The sequence below is a fragment of the Phyllostomus hastatus genome, unplaced genomic scaffold, assembly GCF_019186645.2.
Source record: "Phyllostomus hastatus isolate PE091 unplaced genomic scaffold, TTU_PhHast_1.1 phas_contig_150, whole genome shotgun sequence".
Classification (NCBI taxonomy): Eukaryota; Metazoa; Chordata; class Mammalia; order Chiroptera; family Phyllostomidae; genus Phyllostomus; species Phyllostomus hastatus.
This window is the reverse complement of record NW_025333611.1, coordinates 29826092-29850220: the sequence shown is the minus strand read 5'-3', so window position 1 is coordinate 29850220 and position 24129 is coordinate 29826092. Positions and strand designations below refer to the sequence as shown.

The 24129-nt window shown below is 40.5% G+C and overlaps 1 protein-coding gene across 5 annotated transcripts in view; it reads right to left on the bottom strand.

The window, feature by feature from the left end:
• The window catches only part of KLHL3 (kelch like family member 3), a 114559-nt gene extending 91496 nt beyond the window's left edge, over positions 1–23063 (bottom strand). Inside the window, exons 1-2 of one of the 5 annotated variants that reach the window (XM_045826381.1) lie at positions 22612–23063; positions 7489–7674 (exon numbers count right to left, since the gene is read on the bottom strand). In XM_045826381.1, the coding sequence (XP_045682337.1) occupies positions 7489–7674; positions 22612–22667 (242 nt within the window). In that variant the 5' untranslated portion in view covers positions 22668–23063. Of the gene's footprint in view, positions 1–7488; positions 7675–22076; positions 22126–22611 lie in introns of those variants that run through there. The other 4 variants (XM_045826400.1, XM_045826418.1, XM_045826390.1 and 1 more) reach the window with 4 other exon arrangements.
• Positions 23064–24129: the final 1066 nt, after the last annotated feature.

Genomic DNA, 24129 nt, shown 5'->3' with positions numbered 1-24129 from the left:
CTAGTTTTTAATATATGTGCTGCTGAAGTGAGCACTCCACTCTAATTTTTTAAATGAGCCATTTAAATATCTTAGAATTTGCTATAATCTTTAAACACCACTAGAATGAAAGTTTTGATAAGGGCAAGACCTCAATTCACATATCTACTACCATATTCCTGTAACTAAGCACAGTGCTTTCAGCAAATCATCATCATAATAAGAGCTAACACTTTACAGAAGGTTCACTTTGTGCAGAGGCCTTATAACAATATCCAAGGATAGGTATTTATTATTATTATTATTATTATTATTATTATTATTATTCTACATGCTGTTGAAACTGGCAATTCTAGGAATTAATTCAACATTAATAATCATGAACGTGCATAAGATTTAACAACAATAATGTATGTGCTATCACTGCTCTAAGCACTTTACTCATTGATCCTCTTAACAAGCCAGCTAAACTGGAACTATTATTAGCCTCATTTTAGGGTTGACAAAAATGAGGTGAAGGAAATTAATTAACTTGTCCGGGTTACATAGCCAATCAGTACTGGAACCAAGACTTGAAACCAGGCTGGCTGGCTTCAGAGTCCATGCTTGTGACCACTACTATATACGGCTCCACACGCAACCACTGCAGGTGTTATTTTTCTGAGGGACTGGAATATCTAAACATCCAATGACATGAAAGCTGTTTAAAAAATAAACCAAAGATAGAATATCACTCATCACTTAAAATAATGTTGTAGAAGAGTCAGTGACATAGAAAAACTTATTCAGTATAGTGGTAAGAGGAAAAAGCTAATTGAGATACATGAGTATTTTAAAGAAAAAAAAATTCTCTCCAGTGTTAAAAATTGTTACCATTGTATTATAATTAAGATGACTTTTTTAATTTTTAAAAAATATTTTTTAATTTATTTTTAGAGAGAGGGGAAAGGAGGGAGAAATAGAGGAAGAGAAACATCAATGTGTGATTGCCTCTCACATGGCCCACACTGCGGACCTGGCCCACGACCCAGGCAGGTGCCCTGACTGGGAACTGAACCAAAGACCCTTTGGTTCACAGCCCACACTCAATCCACTGAGCTATACCAGCCAGGGCTATAGATGACTTTTTGCTCACCTGTATTTTCCAAATTTTCTATAATCAATATATTCATTTAACCAAAAAAACTGTTTAATTAAAAAATTAACAGAAAAATTAAGGAAATCCATGTGTAAATTTGATCTCAAATTTTCTCAGCCAAAATATACATAAATTATGGTCCATTTGAAAAACAAAGAGAGAAAGAACAAGATTGTGATAATTTTATGTGTCAACCTAACTGGACTAAGGGATACCCAGAAGGTTGGTAAGACATTATTTCTCGCCATGTCTGTGAAGGTTTCTTCAGAGAAGATTAGCACTTGAATTGGAAGACTGAGAAAAGAAGACTGCCTTCACCAATGCAGGTGGGCATCATCCAACCCACAGCAGACAGCACAGACAGCTTGAATAGAACAAACAGAGAGGAATTCTCTCTTGTTAAGCTAAACTGTCCATCCTCTCCTGCCCTCAGACATGGGAGCTCCTGGTGCTCAGGCCTTTAGACTGCAGGACTTACACCAGTGGCTCTTGTTTCTCAGACCTTAGGACTCGACTGAATTATACTACTGGCTTTCCTGGTTTCCAGCTTTCAAACAGCAGATTGTGGGAAGTATCAGCCTCTATAACCACATGAGCCAATTCCTATAATAAATATCCTTATATATAATTGGCTATGATTTTCTGGAAAACCTTGAATAATAAAGATTATTCACCTAAACTTCAGCAAAGCACCAGTGTTCTCCAAAACAAATTTCACAAAATAGTCAGTCTATACATAACAATGACAACCAAAGAGGGTTCTGTGGTCAAATACATGCGGGGAACCCTCAAACAAGTGTATTGCAGGACTTCTCAGAGTTTTTAATATGCCTATAGGGATTATGAATCTCAGAGTGGGGCACAGCAGTTTTATATATCATTTTTCAAACTCATCTGGGTTCCCAGCTCTTTTTTCCTCCACAGAACATCTTAAAGAAATGTTTCTCAGAACATACTAGCAAATGCAGATTTATACAAAAGTAAAGAAGCAGAAGTGTTGGACAAGGTTAAATCCACGTAGATGCTTTTGGGGAAAGATGCAAAAATGCAGTAACTTCCAAAAGAAGCAATGAGAACATAGCAGGATGACTTTCTTTTTTAAGCTATTTAAGAAAAAGAAAAAATGCTAGTAATGGGAAGGGGCAAGGATTCTGTATACATATCAACTCCCCAAGCTCTACCTCCCTCCCAGCAGTTACTAAAGTTGGCTACAACTCTCCAAGGTCGGTAAGGGATTTGGAATCTTTTTTTTTTTCAGTTTTATTGAGATATAATTGACATGTAACACTGTATAAGTTTAAGATATGCAATGTAATGGTTGACATACATGTATTGTGAAATGATGACCACTGTTAGGTTAGTTACATCTATACCTCACACAGTTATCACCTATTTTGATCTCTAAGCAACTTTCAAGCATATAATACAGTATCGCTAACTAAAATCACCAGATTTTACATTAGATCCTCAGAACTTACTCATCTGATTACCAGAAGTTTGTACTGTTGACCAACATCTCCTCATTTCCCACACATCCCCAAGACCCTGACAACCACCAATCTACTCTCTGTCTCTATGAGTTCAGCTTCTTTAGATTCCACATACAAGTGAGATCACAATGTATTTGTCTTTCTGACTGACTTATTTCACTTAGCATAATGCCCTCAAGGTTCACTCATGTTGTTGGAAATGGCAGGATTTCCTTCCATTTTTTTCTTCAGATACATACCCAGAAGTAGATTGATAGATTATATGGTAGTTACGTGTTTAATTTTTTGAGGAACCTCCATACTGTTTTCATTAATGGCTGTACCAATTACATTCCCACCAACAGTGCATAAAGACACCCTTTCTCTACATCCTTGCTAGCATTGATGTCCTCTTGTCTTTCTGATAATATCCATTCTAACAAGTATAAGGTGATGTCTTATTATGGTTTTCATTTCTCTGATGATTAGTGATGGTGAGGCCCACTTCACATATCTGTTGGACATCTGGATGTCTTCTCTGCAAAAAGGTCTATTTAGGTCCTTTGCCAAGTTTTTAAATAGATTATTTAGTTTTTCCATTGAGTTGTATGAGTTCCTTGTATATCTTGGATATTAATCAAATATATGATTTGCCAGTATTTTCTCCTATTCTATAGTTTGCCTTTTCATTTTGTTGTTGACCTTCACTACACTGAAACTTTTCAGTTTTATGTACTCCCATTTGTTTGTTTTTCCTTTTGTTGCTTGTGGTTTTGGTGTCATATCCAAAAAGTCATTGCCAAAACCAATGACAAGGGGCCTTTTCCCTATTTTTTTAGGAGTTTTATGGCTTCAGGTCTTAACATTTAAGTCTTCAATCCATTTTGAGTTAACTTTTGTGAGTGGGGTCCAATTTCAGGCTTTTTCATGTGGCTGTCCAGTTTTCCTAACATACAGTAATTTTTTTAAGAGACTATCCTTTACCCATCAAGAATTCTTGGCTCCTTTGCCAAAAATTAGTTGACCATATATAGATGGGTTTATTTCTGGGTTCTCAAACCCATTCCATTGGTCTATGTGTCTCTGCCATACTGTTCTGATTACTACAGCACTGTGATATAGTTTAAACTCAGGACATGTGATGTCTCCAGCTTTGCTCTTCTTTGACAAGATTGCTTTGGCTATTTAAGGTCTTTTGTGGTTCCATACATATTTTTTTATTGATTTCTCTATTTCTGTGAAAAATGCCACCAAAATTTTGATAGAAATTACACTGACTCTATACATGGCTTTGGTAGTGCTAACATTTTAACAATACTAATTCTTCCAATTCACAAACACAGAATATCTTTCCATTTATGTATGTCTTCCTCAATCTCTATCATCATTGTTTTATAGTTTTTAGTACACATGTCATTGACCTCCTCTGTTAAATTTATTCTTAGGTATTTTATTGTTTTTATGCTATTGTAAATGGGATTGTTTTTCTTGATTTCTTCCTTAGTTTCTTGCTAGTGTATAGAAATGCAACTGACTTTTCTATGTTGATTCTGTATCGTGCAACTTTACCAAATTTGTGTATTAGTTCTAACACGTTTTTAGGGGAATCTTTAGCATTTTCTGTATTTGGACATGTCATCTGAAAACACGGACAATTTTACTTCTACTTTCATGATCTGGATGCTTTTTATTTCTTTTTCTTGCTCTGGCTTGTACTTCCAATACTATGTTCAATAGTATGGTGACAGTGGATACTCTTGTCTTGTTCCTGACCTCAAAGGAAAAGCTTTCAACTACTGAGTATATTAGCTGTGGGTTTGCCATATCTGGCTTTTATTATATTGAGGTATGTTTCTTCTATACCCAGTTTGTAGGGGGTTTGTTTTATCATGAAAGGGTACTGAAGCACTTTTTCTGCATCTATTGAGAGGATCATTTGATTTTTCTATTAATGTGGTTTATCACACTTATTGATTTGCATATCTTAAACCATCCTTGCATTCCAAAATTAATTCCCACTTGATCATGGTATGTGATCTTTTTAATGTGTGTCAAATTCAGTTTGCTAGTACTTTGTTGAGAATTTCTGCATCACTATTCATCAGAGACATTTATTTTATTTATTTGTTTGTTTATTTATTTATTTATTTATTTATTTATTTATTTATTTTTACAGAGGGGAAGGGAGAGAGAAACAGAGAGAAATGTCAATGTGTAGAAACATCAATGTGTGATTGCCTCTCACATGGCCCCCACTGGGGACCTGGCCTGCAACCCAGGCATGTGCCCCGACTGGGAATAGAACCTGCGACCCTTTGGTTCACAGCCCTCACTCAATCCACTGAGCTACGCCAGCCAGGGCTCATCAGACCATTGACCTGTAGTTTTGTTTCCTTGCACTGTCCTCATTTGGCTTTAGTATCAGGATAACTTTGGCCTTATTAAAATGAATTTTGGAATGTTCCCCTCTCTTCAGGTTTTTGGAAAAGTTTGAGAAAGATTGGCATTTATTCTTCTTAGAATATTTGCTGGAATGTACCAATGAATTCACCTAGTCATGGGCTTTTCTCTGTTGGGAGATTTTTGGTTACTGATACAATCTCCTTAATCATTATTGGTCTACTCAGATTTTCTACTTTTTGATTTAATCAACCTTTTGGAAGGTTGTGTGTTTCAAGAATTTATCCATTTCTTCTAGGTTATACAATTTCTTGGCACATAATCATCCACAATGGCCTCTTATGATCATTAGTATTTTTGTGGTATCAGTGGTAATGTCTCTTCTTTCATTTATAATTTTGAGTCCTCTCTCTATTTCCTTAGTTAGTCTAGCTAAATGTTGGTCAATTTTATTATTTTTGTAAACCAACTCTTGGTTTTATTGATTTTTTTCTATTGTCTTTCTAGTCTCTTTCTTTTATATCTGCTTTAATCATTATTATTTCCTTTCTTCTGCTAAGTTTAGGCCTAGTTATTTTTCTTCTTTTTCTAATTCTATGAGGTATAAAGTTAGGTTGTTTATTTGGAAACTTAGAGTCTTAAATCAGACCAAGGGCACAAGCCACACTCAAGGGAACTACATGAAGAACTTCAAAAAAAATTATTTAGTGACAAGAGAACCATACCCACAGGCATGAACATCAGCACTGCCCACTGACTAAGACAAATGTGTACAGAGCTTCCAGGAAATCAGGCAGGAGCCTTATTAAAAATTGAGCAGTAGGTAGAAGCAACCTAGGTGCCCATCAGTAAATTAATGCATCAAAAAACTATGGCACATTTACACAATGGAATTCTATGCAGCAGAAAGAAAAAAGGAGCTCCTACCCTTTGTGACAGCTTGGATGGAGCTGGAAAGCATTATGCTAAGCGAAATAAGCTGGGTGGTGAAAGACAAATACCATATGATCTCACCTTTAACAGGAACCTAATCAACAAAACAAACAAGCACGCAAAACATAAGCAAAGACGCTGAAATAGAGAACAGGCCGACCGAGACCAAAGGGGAGAGGAGAGGGAATTTCAGAGGAAAAGGGGAAGGGTTTGCAGGAACAAGTATAAAGACACATGGACAAAAACAAGAGTGGGGATGGAAACAGGAGGGAGGTGGGGAGGGCTGGTGCGGTAGGCTGGGATGGGAATAAGAGGCAGAAAACTGTACTTGGACAATTAAAATTTTTTTAAAAATTGAACAGTAGGGATAAGATAAATTTAATTTTACTTGGTTTTTATGCCAAAGACTGGGCCCTTCAAAAAGGAGAAATGAGGAAACTAATGTAGAATGAGACAGAACTTTTGTTTAATAGTTCAACCTCCTACTCAACAAGCATATCTTCAGCTATACATACATTTGCTCATGCCATTTTCTCTGCCTGGAATGGTTCTTCGTAACCACTTTTTATTCTTTATTCTTCTTGTCCTTCAAAATTTACCTCAAGCATCATCCCCTTCAGGCAGGATTCTCCAAGGTTACAGTTAACATATTTGCTTCCATGATACACTTTAAGGAACAAATAATCATTGCACACCTACCACCTAGAAGGTATCTGATGCATTCCTCCTTCATAAAATACCTATTTGTAGTACAGCATATAATTTTCGCTGATCTATTTACATTTTTTACCTTTTACCCCCACTCATCCATCCCAGAGCCTATGCAGTGCCTCCATTCCTATGAAGTAGGTGTTAGAGATCAAAATAATTCAGAAGTTACCCCTGCCTTCAGGTAACTCATGAGCTACAAAGAAAAAAAGGAGATAAACAATTATAGCTCATAATAGGATGACGTATGCAGTAAATAATGGCATGGGCAAAAGAAGTTCTGAGCTCTCAAGAAAGGAAGAGATTGTGTGCATAAGCTTTGTACAGAAAAATATGTTCGGTGCCCTGAACCTGTCTTCTAATAAGCTCATCACACATGCACACTGGCCTTATAAGTAGCCTTAATACCCATGACCATTCAGCTCAGAGAGGATGAGTGCATTTGTATTTCATTTCTTTCTTTATAGAGTTAAGCTGCATTTGAGAAACTAGGTATTCTTCCATTCATGTGGCTGTCTCAACAAGCAAAGTTCAGACCAAGGAATGAGAGGGAGGACAAAAGAAAATGCATGGCATCCACAATCTTTAATCTGCAATTGTGTGTAGGTGTTGCAATCATTCTATTATTGGACTTTCAGCAGCTGGTTCATTTGAAAATCAAGCTCATGAACAGAACTTCTGTAACCATAAAGGATTTTTCCCCTGTGATGAAGTACTAAAATGATAGGTGTTAAATACAAAGGAAAGTGAGATTTCTGAGAGACATCTGCCTCAATCAGATTTTGAAAGAGGAAGCCAAGTGACTATCTGAGGCGGGCGGGGAACAGTCAGAATTCACTAGGAAGTGGTATCCCTACTTACTAGAACCTGATGACGCTCACCCAGCAAGTTCCTTCCAAAAGGGCACGGGCAAAATAGGAAAAGTACCTCCGCAGTTCATTCATAACCTTGAATGCCTTCCCCATGTGGGCAGGGTTGACAGTGATAGTCCTCTGGTTCTTCTCATCATCCCCAGCCTGTATCGGTGGCTGAGAGCTCAGCTTGATGCTGTGAACAGGAAGGAAGTGGGAGGGGAAAAAAAGGATCACATGTTGGTAAACACATTCACCCGGCTGCCACAAGGCCATTCATTTGCCCACCCACCAGGGACATCTCTGTTTGCCTGTTCTCTTAACCACAGACACAGCAGGGAAGTAATGCATTGGGTCAGGCATTTATTTCTACAGGATCTTTCAATGTAAAATGCATTCCTCTAGTAGAAGCCAGGTCCTAGCTCAGCTTCTTCCACCAAGGACTTTTGTGACTGTGTCAGAGTCCTTAACTGCCATCTTTCCATCCCCTAAATGGGTAGGGAGTCGAGGGAGACTATACCACTCAATTCACAGGGATGCTTGTTCATTCAACATCTAATGGAGCCTACTATGTACCAGGCACTGTATTTAAATTTAAGGGAAACACAATAATAAATGAGGCACAGACTCTGCTTTCACAAAACTTCGAATTCAGTGGAGAAGAAAGCCAAGTAAGCATTTAGCCATTGAATCGTAAGTATTATGATTCAGTAAGAGTTAAACAAGCACAAAGGATGGGCAACTATCCGAATGCTGGTATGTTAAGGGAAAACTTCACATATTAACCAGGTAAAAAGGGAGATGGAAAGTGTCCTGGCAGAGGGAACAGTATGCACAAAGACCTGGAGAAAAAGAAACAAGTGTGTTCAAAGTACTGAAGTTCAGTAAAACTAGAGGAGATTGTCAAGAGCAAAGGCTAGAAGACTGAACAGTCTATGTCTCATAAGGTAAAGAGTATGGATTTCATTCTGAAACCATGAGAAGCCATCGAAGGGTTTTAAGCAGAGAAGTGGGCAGGAAGCAGATGAACACATTTATGCTTCAGAAAGATCACATTGGCTATGATATAGAGAACAGTGACACAAGAGTAAATACTTTGGGGAAAACCATAATCCCATACAAAGATAAGGGATTGTAAGTTGTTATGAAAAGAAAGGAGGTCTATGTGAGCTAAATGAGCAGGTGGTGACCAGCGAAAGTCACTTATAATCTCAAAGCCCTTTGTACCAAAAAAAAAAAAAAACCACACTCAGATCCCAACCACTCCTAAGCAACATGTCTAAAGTGGGTGAGAAAGAATCAAAAGAATGAGCAAAAAAGGACTTTCTCCCCAGACTGATGAAACTATTCAGGTCCATGGTCCAGTCTGGAACCTGGGAATCACCTCTGTTAGGACAAGGTTAAGTTTTGCTTTGCTAGTAGCAAAACAAAACCTTCTCCACATGTGTAGATCTGGGGACCCACAATTCACTCCAACTCTAAGATAGTAAGAGTAGTTTCCTTTGCCTTTCCCTTTGCCTCTGTCCATGCTACTTACTACCTAGCTTAGCAAACTGGCTTGAGAAAGGGGATGTTGTGATTAAGAGCATGTTCCAGAGACCTGAGAATCTCCATAGATGTCACACTGGGATTTGTGACATTCAAATATGCATGCCAGACCCCTTCGGCTTCCTTCCTTCAGTGCAGCAAATGTAAGCCATGGATGTCTGAACTGTGGGACTGTGTATCCAAGTACAAAGAACTTAGCCAAGCACAAGACAATAACTATAAAGAGGTGCACAAAGGCAGATGATTAGAGCTACGTGTGTAAAGAAATAAAGAAAATCTCAAAATTGAAACTGTGATCAGGAAGTGGGAGTACCCAATAAAGATGAAAAACTTCATATAAGAAACCCCACAAGCATAGCTTGTTTTATAGTTAGTGTCCTTCCCTACTCCAAGGCCAGGAAGATATTTTTTTATTTTATACTACTATCTTTTATATTTAATCCCTTATTTTAGCTTATGTTGATTTTTGTGTCATGATGTGAAACAGGAATCTATTTTTTTCACCTAAGTTCCACTTATTGAATACTTCTTATTTTTCCTACTCATCTATCATGCCACCTTAGGTCATATATTAAAGTTCCAAATATACAGGAATCTATTTCTGGACACTCTAACCTATTCCATTAGTCTGTTTATCTGTCTCTGTACCAGTAACACACTTTCTGCAACTTCATAATAAGGCCTGATACCTGACAGAACAAGTCCCCAGTCCTATTACTACTTTTCAGATGTGTTGACTGTTTCAGTCTCTTTACTCTTTCACACAAATTTCAGCATCAGCTTGTCAAGTTCCATGAAAGACTATGATGGGATCTGGAAAGAAACTGCACTGAATGCATAGATCAATTTGAATAGAACTGACACCTTTCTGATAATATGTCTTCCTATCCATGAATATAAAATATTTTTCCATTTATTTAGGTCCTCTTTATTGTGACTCAAATTTTTATATTTTTCTGTATGAGGATCTTACACATATATGATTAAGTACTTTATGGTTTTTGTTGCCATTTTATAATGGACATGGTATATTTAATAATAGCTTTATTAATAATTTTTAATAATGGTATCTTTAATGGTATTTTTAATAATGGTATCTTTATTATCTTTAAAATTATATTGTCTGATTATAATGGTTTATAAAATGCAACTGATTATTGCAAACTGATCTTATATCCAGCCACCTACAAATGTTCCTATTATTTCTAACTATTTGTCAAAAGTTTTATTAGGTGTTCTATATAAACAATCATATTACCTGCATATAATGCAAGAGTTGTTTTCCTTCTTTTCTAATTCTTTGGGCTCTAACTTCTTTTTGAAAGAAATTCTACACGGGCTAAGTATACTAATGAATATTCTTGTCATCCTTCTGATTTTAAAGATGTTTCTAATGCTTCCCCATTGTATGTGTTCGCTGTATGATTTTTGTAGATGCCCTTTCTCTTTTTTTTCATCAATTACATTCTTTTTTTTAAAGATTTTATTTATTTATTTATTTATTTTTAGAGAGGGAAAGTAAGGAGAAAGAGAGAGAGAGAAACATCAATGTGCGGTTGCTGGGGGCCGTGGCCTGCAACCCAGGTATGTGGCCTGACTGGGAATTGAACCTGCGACATTTTGGTTCGCAGCCCACGCTCAATCCACTGAGCTACACCAGCCAGGGCTAGATGCCCTTTCTTAATCAAATTAAGGAAATTCCCTTGTATATTTTTTAATCATAAAGTTATGCTGAATTTTATCAAATATTTTTATGAATCTAATGAGATGATCATATGGATTTTCCCCCTTATTCTTTTAATGTGGTAAATAATACTAACACATTTTCTAATACTAAACCATGCTTTATCCCTGGGATAAATCTAGAAACCATAGAACATTGCTCATATATTCATTATAAATGTTGTCTTCAAATTGTAGAGAGACTTAAAAGCCAGGAAGAGACAATATAATTTGGTATCAATCAGGGAACCACTGAAGGTTTTTAACAGGGAACTAATAAGATGAGTGCTCATAAAAGCCCAGTGAACAAACATTGTCAGTTCCATTTCACATACATAGAATAGATGTAGACCAAAAAGAGCCATTTTGGAAGCACTGACAACAATCTCCAATGTGACTAGCAGCTGGGATGGCTTGCTCCTCCTTGTTGTTTTTTATAATTTCCAGCCTTCCAGAATGGCCCAATAATGTGATACATCCCTGTTAATATAATGTTGTGCTTACCAAATGGTCTCAAACATAAAATAGATTGTATATTATCAGAGGATTAAAGTTCAAAATGCAATTTACACTAAAGCCTCCCTGAAAGAACAACTTGATGACTACAGGGCTGGGTAAGGAAGGGACATCTGGTTTCCCCATTCTATTCAGAGCCCTTTCCACCCTTGATGCGAAGGAAAGACGACATCAGAAGGAGCCCAAGATCTCTGTCATCCCTGGCTCTGCTTGGCTGTGAAGACAGGAAATGTGGAGTGAGGTCTCTCATTTCTGAAAGATGCAAGCTTCCTGGTAACCCACTGGCCTTCCAGGGAGCAGGAAGTTAAGAAAAGAGAGGATCTGAGGACTCAGGGAAGTTAAGAATCTTGTACCAGGTCACAGATAATGTCAGAGATGGGATCTGAGCTCAGGTGTCCTTGACTTGAATCAGCCCAAATTATTTACACTACAGCCTACACCCTCCAGCAATATAGTACATACATATATGCACACACACACACATATACATGCCTCAGCCTAGGATCACACACTCAGACACAGCGTTGCTAGATCCCACCATTCCCTCTCCTACACCTTTCTCCTTCCATTCATGTCAGATCTTCACTAGCTAATCCCCAACAGATAGCCCAGTCCCACTCTCTGAAGACCCAATCCCCAGCAGACTCAGTTCTTGATACCAGACAAGGCTGGTATATTCCCCTCCCCACCTGTGAAACACAGACCATACTGAGGTATATTCTCTTCTCTTACCAAATTTCAAGGTCTAAGACATACTTTTCACCCTATCCACACCCAGCCAAAATCACACACACCTCTAGGCAGACTCAGCCACAAGATTTTATATTTATTTTAGAGAGAGGAAAAGGGAGGGAAATAGAGAGGGAGACATGTCAATGCAAGAGAGGAACATCAATCAGTTGCCTCTCTCCAGGGATGAAACCCACAGCCCAGGCATGTGCCCAACCAGAAATGGAACCAGCAACTTTTGCTTTGTAGGAGGACACCCAACCAACTGAGCTAGACCCATCAGGGAAGCCCCAGGATGTTTTCTGCTGAAAAGCATTTATCAGTATATGCCCTTACTCTAAGCACAAAGCAGTTGATTTCTCCCAAGACTAAAGAACTGGCTCCAGTTTCAACCCACCAGCCTTAGCCCCTATTAAAACCATGCCAGGTTTCAAGAACTCTCACCCAGCCCGACTAAGGTGATTCAGTCTTCAGAGTTTCATGATCTGGCAAGAGGCCTATCAGTTTTGTCCACAGTCAATGTTAACTTATATGTGGCCCTTCCACCATATCTGAAGCTCTGGCTGCTGAACAATGGAGCCTTCATCCATGCTCAGCTGTCCACAGAGTTGCAGCAGCTTTCAAGTTGAGCCATAGTTAAGATTCAAATGGGTCAAAAATAATAGATGTGGTGAGACATATGGGCCAGCCAGAATCCTTATAGAATTCTTTCCTATAGAATTATACAGAAATAATTATCAAAGCAATTTCTCCCCACAGAATCAAAACACATCAAACTAGTCAATTTTGTCAAACTACCACATATCTGGCCCAGAAGTTTAATTAATTTCACACACTGTCCTGTTATTATTAAACATACTTATATGAACCACCACTGTGCCATGGTAAACCCAGTGTAGTAATTCCTCTAGCCCAGTAGGTAAAAATGCCAACAACAGCCTACAGAAAGGGGACTGGAAGTTGGCTCAGAAATAATTCAGACTCTCACTGATGCTATGCAAGAAGTCATACATATGAGATAGTCAAGATCCATAGCCACAACAACAATGAACATGACTGGCCCTTCCTTCCTGGGCTCTCTGCTTCTCTTTTTCCTTGGCCTCTCACCTGCTGTTCTCCATTCTAGATGCTCTCCCTCCAAATACTTCCACTAGTAAACTGATCCTTCTAAAAGGTCACTCTGATCACATCATTGAGATTCTCACTGCCCATACATCTCTTCAGGGTCCGTAAAGGTTATAAGCTGGAGGCTCAGTCACAGCCCTCTGCTTCTACTTGTTCTGCATACTGGGTGTCCATGTAAGATGTCCTTTCAAAGGACTCTGTAGCTAGAAAGCTGAAAAAATCATCAGCCTACATGATAAAGACATGATTTTTGCTTATTATCCAAAGCCCTCCTTGGCCTGGACTGAATATAAATGCTGGCCTTTCCTCTCACTTATTTAAATTTTTACTGGGTACTTCCATACTGAGCAGATGAACTATCTACTACAGACAGATTCTCCCTTCCCATACTCTAAACACCCATTCTTCTAAAACCAGTTAAGCTTTGCCTCCTCTGTGAAGCCCTCTGAATACTTCAGTCCTAAGCGGTCTCTGCCTTTCCGAAATTCCAATGGTATTTCTGGCTTATAACTCAAGTGGCACATAAAATACTGCCCCGTGTTTACCTTTTCACGGTACCCATCTAACCACCCACCTCCCTCATACTGGGTTTGACACACCTGGGAGCAAGACAATGTATCCAAGGACTCTTTGAATGGCCTGGCCTGCCCAGCATAAGGCTATGCCCACAGTTGGCCCTTATTACATATTTGTCATCATTGAACTCTGACCTGAAAACCTTCCAATTATCCTTACAATTGGTACTAGAGCAGAGTAGGATAGTCTGCCCCAACTACTGCCTCCAACCCTAACAAAATAGTGTGGTGATTGCAATTTCCCCCAAAGTGGGGAGGGAGTGGGTGGAGGTAGAGAGGGTATAAAGAGTAAGAAAAGGTAATGGAAAAAAATATAATAAAAATAAACTATTTAAAAAATTTAAAAACCAAAGTAGATTTGGCCTTCAGAGTTAAACTACAAATCAATATACATAAAATATTAATTGTAGAGTTTACAAGTAAAAATATATACATGCCAAATATTAGAAGCCCTTCCCATGGCACACCACCTCCCACAGCCTTTTTTCCTGCCCTCCCCTGTGCTCTAAATTCCAGACCCGCATGTTCAATGTTTTAACCCCCCAAACTTAGATTTTCACAGTAAGTCATACTCCACATATCCAAAACTGATGCTCTCCACCCTCCTTTGAGCCTACTCTTCTTCCTGTATTCTCTGTCTCCAAGGCATAACCAACCACCCACTCACCTATCCAAAGCAAAAATTCAGATATCATCCTTGATATACTCTCTCTTTCTCTCTCTCTCTTTCTCTCTCTTTCACTCTCACTCTCTCAATCTCTCTCTCTCTCCCTCCCTTCACATACAGCTGTAAGTCCTATCAAACCTATGTTCCTTTAATATCTCTCCACTCCATTACCTTCTCATAGTCACTGCCACAACAACCTCAGTCTAAGCCATCATGACCTCCTGCCTGGATTACTACAATAACCTCTCAGAATCCACAGTGATTCTCACACAATGTCAGTGTGAGCATGGAATGTGGCTCCTCGCTGCATTCAGAATAAATCTCAGAGACCTAGCCTGGCCCATCATAATCCTGTCGCTGCCCTGAAGACATCTTGTTACTATAGAACTAAATTACTTGCAATTGCCTAAATACACCAGAATCTTTTGCCTTATCCCCACCCATTCCCCCAGACATCTAGCTCATTCCTATTAGCCCTTCAGGCCTCTTGCTGTAAGTCTTCCTTTTTACCCTCTGTTACCCACTAGATTAATTTCCCTTCTCCTGCATTCCCACAGGACTCTGTGCTTCCCTCTGTATAACAATGCAATTAACCTCTTACTTCTCTGTCTCCCCCACAGAGTGTGTGCTGGTAAATGTTTAACAGTTGTTTGCCAAGGAAGGGAGCCCTGATTTTTAACATTTGCCAATTTCCCCAATGTAAATACTCCCACCACAGCATATTTCAAGATACCAACACAGCAGTCACTTGACTATATGGAGTTGGGAAGAAATGTGCTGCAGCACATCACTACATCACCATATAGCATTTCCACTACACAGGCACAAGAGGCATAATCTAAGAGACACAGATCATAACAGAATAATTAGAAAGTGATGAGTTTTGAATATTCGTTACACTTGTTTTTAATAATTGTTACATAATTTAATTTTTAATAAGAGCTGTATTTAAAAACTGACTCACAAAATTCCTAAAAATTTAATAAACATCTCTTGCAAGTAAGTGGGTGATTATTGTCTCCAGCACACCACTGCCCACCCTAGACTTTGAGCTCCATGAGGAACAGGACGGTGTCTTATTTCCCTCTCTATTCTTAGCCTCTGGCACATGACAGACACTCAATAAATGATTATTGAGTAAGCGAATGGATGGGTAAGTAAAGGAATAACCACCAACTACTCTATCTATCTTCACTTCCCCTTATTAAAGTAATTATGGTTTTGTCCCTCTCAGCTTCCCCTCCTGCCTTCCCCATGCAGTATTTAGGGAATTCTTTCTGAGCCAGTCCAGTTCCCTGCATCAGAAGGATGGGGCCAGAGAAAGCCAGCATCAACCAGAGATGAGGGAAGGCAGCAAGATGGGTTGCTATTGCTGCTTACAGTGTCAGTTCTTAGGCTCTTTCCATCGCTGAGGAAAATTCTGGCAATGACTGGAAAGGAAAAGGCATTCGAAAGCATGTTAGCAAAGTAGGAAACAGAAAAGCCTGTGAGCAGGCTGACCATGCAGAAGTGTCTGGGGCGGGCCGGGCAGGGAGAGCCTGTCAGATGAGGAACTTCGAGTATCCAGGGTGTGAGAGAAAGAGGAGGAGAGGAAAGGGAAGTCTTAGAAATGCTCCTGAGAGCTATGAACTGCATTGCCTCTAAAAGGCTTCAAGAGATGCAAATAAAGTTTGGGCAGGGTGCACCAATACTAGGTGATACACAGAGCCCAGGCACATTATGCTCGAACTACAGATGAGAGAGAAAAAGGGCAAAGTCACCCAAAGATGAAAAAAAACAACTCAGTTGGAATAAAACTATACCAAATGCATTAAAAATCCCTCATCAAAAAAAGTAGTATCCTTTAGTGCTCACTTCGGCAGCACATATACTAAAAAAAAAAGTAGTATCCTTTAGAAAGAGAAAGCAAAAAACAAGAATCAGAAAGAGAAAGGACCTTGGTCATGCTCATCCCACACTATTCAGGAAAAAAAATTATTTAATTAACAGACATAGTCATTTGGTTCAGCCTCAGGTCAGATCCCTGTTGTGAAGCTTGAAGCCTGTAAATACTCACTTGCAGTAACTCAGTCCCTACTTTACGATGCAACTTTTTTATCAATTTAGTCTCCCCCACGGTTCTCCTTCAGGAAGCAAGAAAGTGGTGACAAGCCCTCAGGAGCATCTTGCCAGTAATAGTTTTCACGGCAAATTAACAAATTGCCACTCTGACAGTTGTACTTCAGGTATGAGGTCATCAGTTTGACCCAGCTTCTCCAAGTCTGGGCAACATTAGGATGCTGACAAGATAGGATTTTGGAACTTACAGGACTCTGGGCAAACTGCAGATCTAGCATGTATCCCAATCCTAAAGTTCAAGGTCAATGACCTTATTTATATTTTCCCTTCTGGATTAATGAAGGACCTGGCACTCGAAGATGTCCAGGCACCAGGATTCAGGACTTGCAGCAGTCCTGTCATCAGGCAATACCACCTACACAGAGGCTTCTATAAAGTCCTACATTCTTCATACTCTTTCAGTGGTGCCCCCTTGGTTCATAGCACCAGGCTGATTCCCTACAACGGCCCACATGAACGCATGGAAGACAAGCATCAGGAAGCAACAGCTCCTAGGTAACAGTTAATAACTGTTAATAATAACCAAAAGCCAATGACATGAAAAAGCACTTTACCTCCTTTATCTCATTTTATCTTTAGAACAACCCTACGAGTAAGGTGCTATTATCTCCTGAGACACTGAGATATAGCTTACTTAAAAGCCCCATATAACTACTAAGTATAGAAGTGACACTCAAATCCAGGTCTATCTGACTCCAGGGTCCCTGCTCTTAATAGGATTGTCCACTGACTTGGGACAATGTACACAGCCTATCAGGCCACAGGGGCTCATTTCTTATGTCCTACTCTGAGGTTCTTCATTGTGTGGCCAGACCAGGCTAGACGAGAAAAGACTGAACCCTCTAGCACCTGTGACACAGCACTACTTCCCTCCACTGCCTGGGAAACTGCAGCGCTTACCGGAGTCAGTATTACTCGCTGTATTGAATCTGGAATTTTCACACAAGCCCATCATGATTCATCAAAGCTGACCAGCAGCTGCTGCCATTCTTGTAATGTGCTCCTTCATAAACAAGCTCTATCTAGAACAGGTATGTTACTAATCACATTCCTATGAGTCCAATTCACAGACCACTTCCTTCAAAACCCAGGGGAAAAAAAGTGGGCTGTGTAAAAGTGCAAAACATAAAAGAATTTAGGCAGAATTAAACAAGAAAAGAGAAAGACTAAAAGAAAACACACCCCTTGTTATGTGGTATTTTGGAAGCCAACCTTGTACTTGGTTTGAATAGGAAAACTGAGATGCTCTGTGTGTGGTTTTGATAGAGGCTACAATAAACTTTCAATAAGTTAAAAAGAGACGTCCAAGAAAATTGTGCTAAGCCTCTAAAAATTGTTATAAATTATAAAAAGTTACAGGTATCTAGCTTGAGAACCACTTAACTTATTTAATAGGAAAAAAATCTGAGAACAAAGCACATTCAAGTCATTTTTTATATAATTTATTGATGCTCTTTTCAGTCTAACCTAGTTTTAGGGTTCATCTAGCAACTGAAAAAAATTAGGTCAGTTCTACAATGGCAAATTTCATCAAATAAAAAACTTCCTTTAGAAAACTTATCCAAAAATGTTCTTGTCCGGATCTGAAATAACAATCTAAAACCTAGCAAGCAAGATCCTAAAAACCCAAATCTGGATATGGGGAAATTAAGTGGTTTCTTTCACTGACTTTGTGTTTTTGCAGTTGAAAAACTTACTCTTCTTAAAAGCATTTCCAAAATGGAAAATTTGATTTCAATTATCATGGATGAAATGCACATCTGCTTCAGGCAGCAGCTACGGCCAAAAATTTCTTTGAAAGTTTCTTTAAAAGTTTCTATTCATGACTCATGGGGTGGGAAGGGACTCAGCAAGGTGCTGTGGAAAGAGAGAAAAGGCTGGAGCACCGTACTCCATACTTGTTCCTGCCTGGGTTTTGCCAGCATTTTCCCTGGCACTCCAAAACTCAACATTTAGAGATCATCAACTTTCTAAGTCATGTCTTCTCAGAAAATGATCTATCTGTTCCTGGATCAAAGGCAGAAGATAACCTTCTCCCAGTTCCAAAGCTCCCCAAAGTCCAGCCTCCTTGTAGTTTCGAAATTTACTATTCAATCATCTGTAAGTGTACATTTCAGTAGCATCAAGTACATTTATGTCGTTGTGCAACCATCACCACCATCCGTCCCCAGAACAGTTCTCACTTTCCCCAACTGCAACTCTGTGCTCATTAAACCATAACTGCCCATTCCTCCCTATCCCCAGCCACTGACAATCACCACTGTACTTTCTGTCTCTATGAATTTGACTACTCTAGGTTAACCTCATATAAGTTAGAAGTTTATTTTAATCTATCCACAAGTCTGATTTCCAAAACTGAAATAAAATCGCAATAGCAAGAGCAACTGCCATCTTGCTCTCACTAGTAGCTGAGAGCATTTTCTTTGCAAAACAGAAGACAGACTCATCTTCCTCTGACAGACCAAGTCACATTGATTCTTCACAGAGAGAGATGAAGAACAGCTTCAGAAGGTCCCGCAGAGCTGGAGAGCTTGCAAAGCACAACAAAGGTGAATCCAGTTCATGGTTCCAAACCACTAAGGTCTCTAGATGCCTCAAGGTGTCTACAAAAAAGAGGACTGAGATAGTTCTTGGTGAAACTGAGAAGAGGAAATCCAAGCCCTGTATCTTACTATGAGGAGATAGTTCAGGTAGAAGCAAGATGATGGCCTGATAAGCTCTGCCTAATTTTCTCACGGGAATGGTCCCACATAATCTGCTTCAGATCATTAATATCGGAAGGCCCTAAAATAAGCTGTTAGTACCCCAGTAGAGTCACAGGGTATAAAAAATGAACAAATACCAGTGATATCACCACCCACCATGTCCTCAGCATTTACTCTGTGCCAGAAAAACTTCACTAAGCGCTTTATACACATTGTCTCATTTGATCTTCACAACAACTCCATGAGGTATAGATACTATTACTCCTTTTGCACCAAAAAGAAAAATTATTTCTGAAAAACTGTGACACTCTCAAGGTCACACAGTTTATGAAACAGATCTACTGCAAGGACTCACTCCACAGCCCATGCTTTCAATTAATAGCCTTGAAAGGTAGAAGTTATTTTCATACCCTCATGGCAAAGAAAATTGTTCATTAAAAATCTCTTGGCTGAAAATGTTTAATGCTTAAAAACAGCCCCAATTAAGCTTCATCAGGTTAAGTGTGGAACAAGCCCCAGATTCAGGATTCTTCCAGTCTCTGGAGGTTTGACATGTGATCCTCGACCAATCACTGGGCTTCCCTGGCCCTGGGTTTCTCAAGGAACTTGTAAAACAAGACTACTTCCCCCCCCCACCTCAAAGCATTCCATAGGGTCAATTATCCATACTGAGATAATAAGGCCGATATCCAAGGATGAAGCTATTGACCAAAGGTTTCAATCTCCTCTCTAAACAATTTTCTTTTCAGTTATCAGAGTTTTCCACAAGAGTTATCAACTGATCAGCAAACAACTATCCAGGACCTACTATGCACACAGTCACAGAGTAGTAAGTGAGCACTATCCAGAGGCATAGGCACCATCCTTGCCCTTGAGGACCTATCTCCAAGTTTGGGGACTTATAAAATATGTAAAAAAACAGCAGAAAAAGTCTGGTGGTTGGAATTATTATTCAGTAGCCAACTATAAGATACAACCCAGAGGTCTTGAAATTTAGAAAACATCAGCTGGGACTTGAAAAGCTGAGGTTTCCCACATAAAGTGGAATTTTAAACCTTTTAGGAAAAAGGGAGAGAAAGGCATTCCAGGCAAAAGGAACTCTGGAAGATAAGTGATCTGAGGCTGGGCAGAACGGTGTACAGGATGAGCTATCATGAGAGACCCACAGATCCCTGGGCGGGGTCTGGGTGAGCGGTAGAAATGGAGCGTGGAGCCAGAATTCAGAAGACGAATGCCTGGCATAGTAAGCTGGACCTGCAGTAGAAACAAAATGTAGTGAGCTGGGTGACCTGGTGAATGTTGAAGCTGCTCAGTTTGGATTTCTTACCTACTCTCTATCTCCAATAAGGGAAAAGAAAAAAAAAACCCACACATGCAAAAATGGTCTTTACAAAGCAAAAGAAATCGGTCATACCAGCTGAAAGGCACCTGAGTATTGAAGAACAAGAGAGCTCCTTGAGGGCATGGACTCATTACATTTCTGAGTACAGTACTGGGAACACATTAGGTTCCTAAAAATGCTTGGGAAGCAGCACTTCGATTTGCTGCTGCTAGTTTCACTTGGACCTTTCAGCCCCATTATATCATGGGTCAAGAAAATAGGCCTGGTCCAGAATTTATAATCCTCCATTCACATCACCCCTACCCTTCTGCTAGATACCATGCTAAAAGGAAATTGAGGACCCTGCCCACCTCTGCCCCAAGTCTAGGAAACAGGTCACATGGAGTCCAACACTAAGCTTCCACTGCAGAAGATCACCCAGGGAGAGGCTGTACAAGCAGCATACTCCGTCTAAAAAGTCCCAGACTCTTCCTGCCCTGGCTGATGTGGCTCAGTTGGATGGAGTGTCATCCCATAAACCGAAAGGTCAGGGGTTCAGTTACTGGTCAGGGCACATACCTAGGTTGTGGGTTCAGTCCCCAGTGCGGGGGTACATATGAGAGGCAACCAATTGACCTTTTTCTATCTTATCTGTTTTTCTCCCTCTCCCCCTCCCTTTCCCTCTATCTAATATCAATAACCATGTCCTCAGGTGAGGATAAATAAATAAGTAAGTAAGTCCCAGACTCTTCCTACAGAAGTCACATCAAGAAACACAGTCCCTGGGGCCTCCACTGTGCGAGGCCCAGTGGGGATGGCAGCTACTGAACTGTGCATGCACCCAGAGATCCTAGCACTGTTCTCGGTCCTCACAGCCAACTGGCAGGAAATGTGATCAGCAAGTGATTCAGACAAGAGGACACCCAACAATCATGCCAATTCTGATGAGGTCTAGATATGTTTAATGATATCACTCTGCACCATAAGATGCAAGAGCAGGGACAAACTGTACAAAAAAAAGTGTTTTATTCAGATACTCTCCAGAGAGTGTTGACTTAGTTAATTAAACCTGTTATCATTTAACCAGCCAGTTCCCATCTGCATCACACTGGCAACACAAAACATCAGTCCTCCCTTCAGTGGTGCACTTCTAAGGTCTGACCCCTCCCTCCTGTCTTCACACCTAGAGGGAAATGGCAAGCCTTGTTCTCTACCAGCTGCAGACCCACAGAATGAAGAGGCTGGCACAACATGAGATGTTTAGCACACAGAAGAATGACCCACCCCTGCACTGCACCGAGCACCTTCACAATGAAAGAATCAGATCCTCGTGTAATAGTTGAAAATTTACATGTGTGTGCCTAACAGGAAATAAACCCCTGCTAGTAAGATACAGCTCAAAAGAAATACTTAAATTCCCTTCTGCCGATTCGTATGTCATAAGAAACCCCTGGAGGGAGAAGCAAGAGTTCCTCTTTAGCACACACCTTCCAACATCACTTATAAACTTTTCAATGCAAATGAAAGTCAGATCAGAGCAAGTGTCATCTGACAGGCTTCTCTCCTTCTTACCTGAACTTGTGTGCATATGCAGGCACACACGCACATGCTTGCACACACACACTTTCAGGAAAGACATCAGCATGGCACGGTTGCTGAAGATCTGAGCACCTCAGTGTGAAAACGCAATCACTCTATGCCACGCCAGCCCTGCTATGACATCAAAAAAACACCCACCAAAGAAAAAACACCCCGGGAAAGTAGCCAGGAAAGGGAAATGCCTCCTTGAAACAGCTTGAAAAAGGCAATTCTGAGTCAGCCCATGCTGAAACTATTCCCAAACACCAGCCAGGAAGTCCCGGCTTTCAGGGTGCTCTGCTGCCCAACAAACCCGACCTGCCTTTGCTAAGCTAGATCTCTGGAGAAAGGAGCTTCCCTGGTCTATTCGGCCTCCCGCTGGGATCCATCAGCGGCCAGGTCTTCCAACCCTGCCTAGCTCACACACACAAAAGCTGCTGGCTGCCACACGAGCTCACATTCACTTCACACACACACACACACACACACACACACACACACGCCACGAGACACACTTGTAAATACATACCTTTCACCCTCCATTGTGCGAGGCCCAGCGGGGATGGCAGCTGCTGAACTGTGCATGCACCCAGAGATCCTAGCTCTGTTCTCAGTTCTCGCAGCCAACCAGCAGGAGATCTGATCAGCAACAGTGATTCAGCATGGCTGCAAATGAAGCCTCCTCCCTCTCGATCCTCCTTCCTCTGACTTACTAGCGGCAGCTTGTACCGCAGAAGCAGCAGCCGCAGAAAATGTCTTACCCAGAGCTCCCTGCAGCCCTTTCAGCTGCTAAAAGCAGCAACCCACTTGCTCCCCCTCCCCCGCAGGCTTGCTGCTCCTCCGTCTCCTAGGAACAGCGCAGCTCCAGCGACCCAAGTGCTGTGCCACCTTTCCAGCTGCCTCCACATCTGCCCAGGCATCCCCAGGCCAGGCGACCTGCCCACCCCAAAGGCTCCCCTCTCCTCTGCCTAGACTGCAAAAGCTTAGGCAGTTCCTCACTAGCCCAAGAAATACTGGCCCCCACCTCCGCCCCTGCCCCCATAGGCTAGGAGTCTGTCAGCCTAGCTGGATTGCTGGAATGAGGAGGCCCCTCCCTCTGTGGCTTGCAGAGGAGTTTATCCACCTGGAGAAATTGACTTTTAGGTCACAGCTCATGTTCTAGTTCCTTCTCCCAAAAGCTACAGTAGCTCTCAGAGTCAAATAGAGAGTAGTTGGAAGAAAGAGCCTAATAGAACTGAGAAGAATGCAAAGAGAAATTTAAAAAGGAAATCAGTAGAAACAGGTGAAACGGAAACAAACCCTATTTTACTGCAAGAGGCCAAGTTTCATGGCACAAACCTAAAGTATATTCCTAAAGTCTGTCGTATTGAAATTTGACTAATCTATGGGTCTAACCACTAAGTTTCCCACTGACTCCCCATCTCCAGCCTAAGTATCTCACACCCTCTTATCACCACCTGCTGAGACTCAAATCAGACTAAGCTAACTCTAAAACATAATGTTGGGGAAGGCAGGAGGCCAGCCTGTCTCCCTGCCACAACCAAGAAACTTAGAGGTAATTGACGCAACCAACCATTGATAACTGATTAGGCACAAAAACGGGTTTAGAAGCTTCCCTGATGCCCCAGTAAATTATACATGAGCATCTCTACTCTGGGACCCTCTGCATCACCCCTGTGCTTCTCAGGATCCATACTACCACCAGCTACCTGAGTGGCTTTCTTTTCTTCACTGTGGACCTCAGTACCTCAGTACCTCATCCATAAGAGAGGATGAGACCAGACAATCTCTAGAGTCCTTTTCAGCTCTGAAATCATGAGTCTGAAAAATGTCTTAATGTTCCATTTTTCTTATGAGAGCAATCTGTGACATTGTTTTAGGAAGAAAATTTTATTGGACTCTACAAATTTTTTGCAGGGGGGTTCAGGAAAAGTAAGAGAGATGCTCAAGAAACCTATTATTGTTATAATTTTAGCCTGCTAAGTTTCTGCACTGCTACAAAGCCCTGAAACCAAGGCTTTGGGAGGAGGGACACTGAGGCAATATA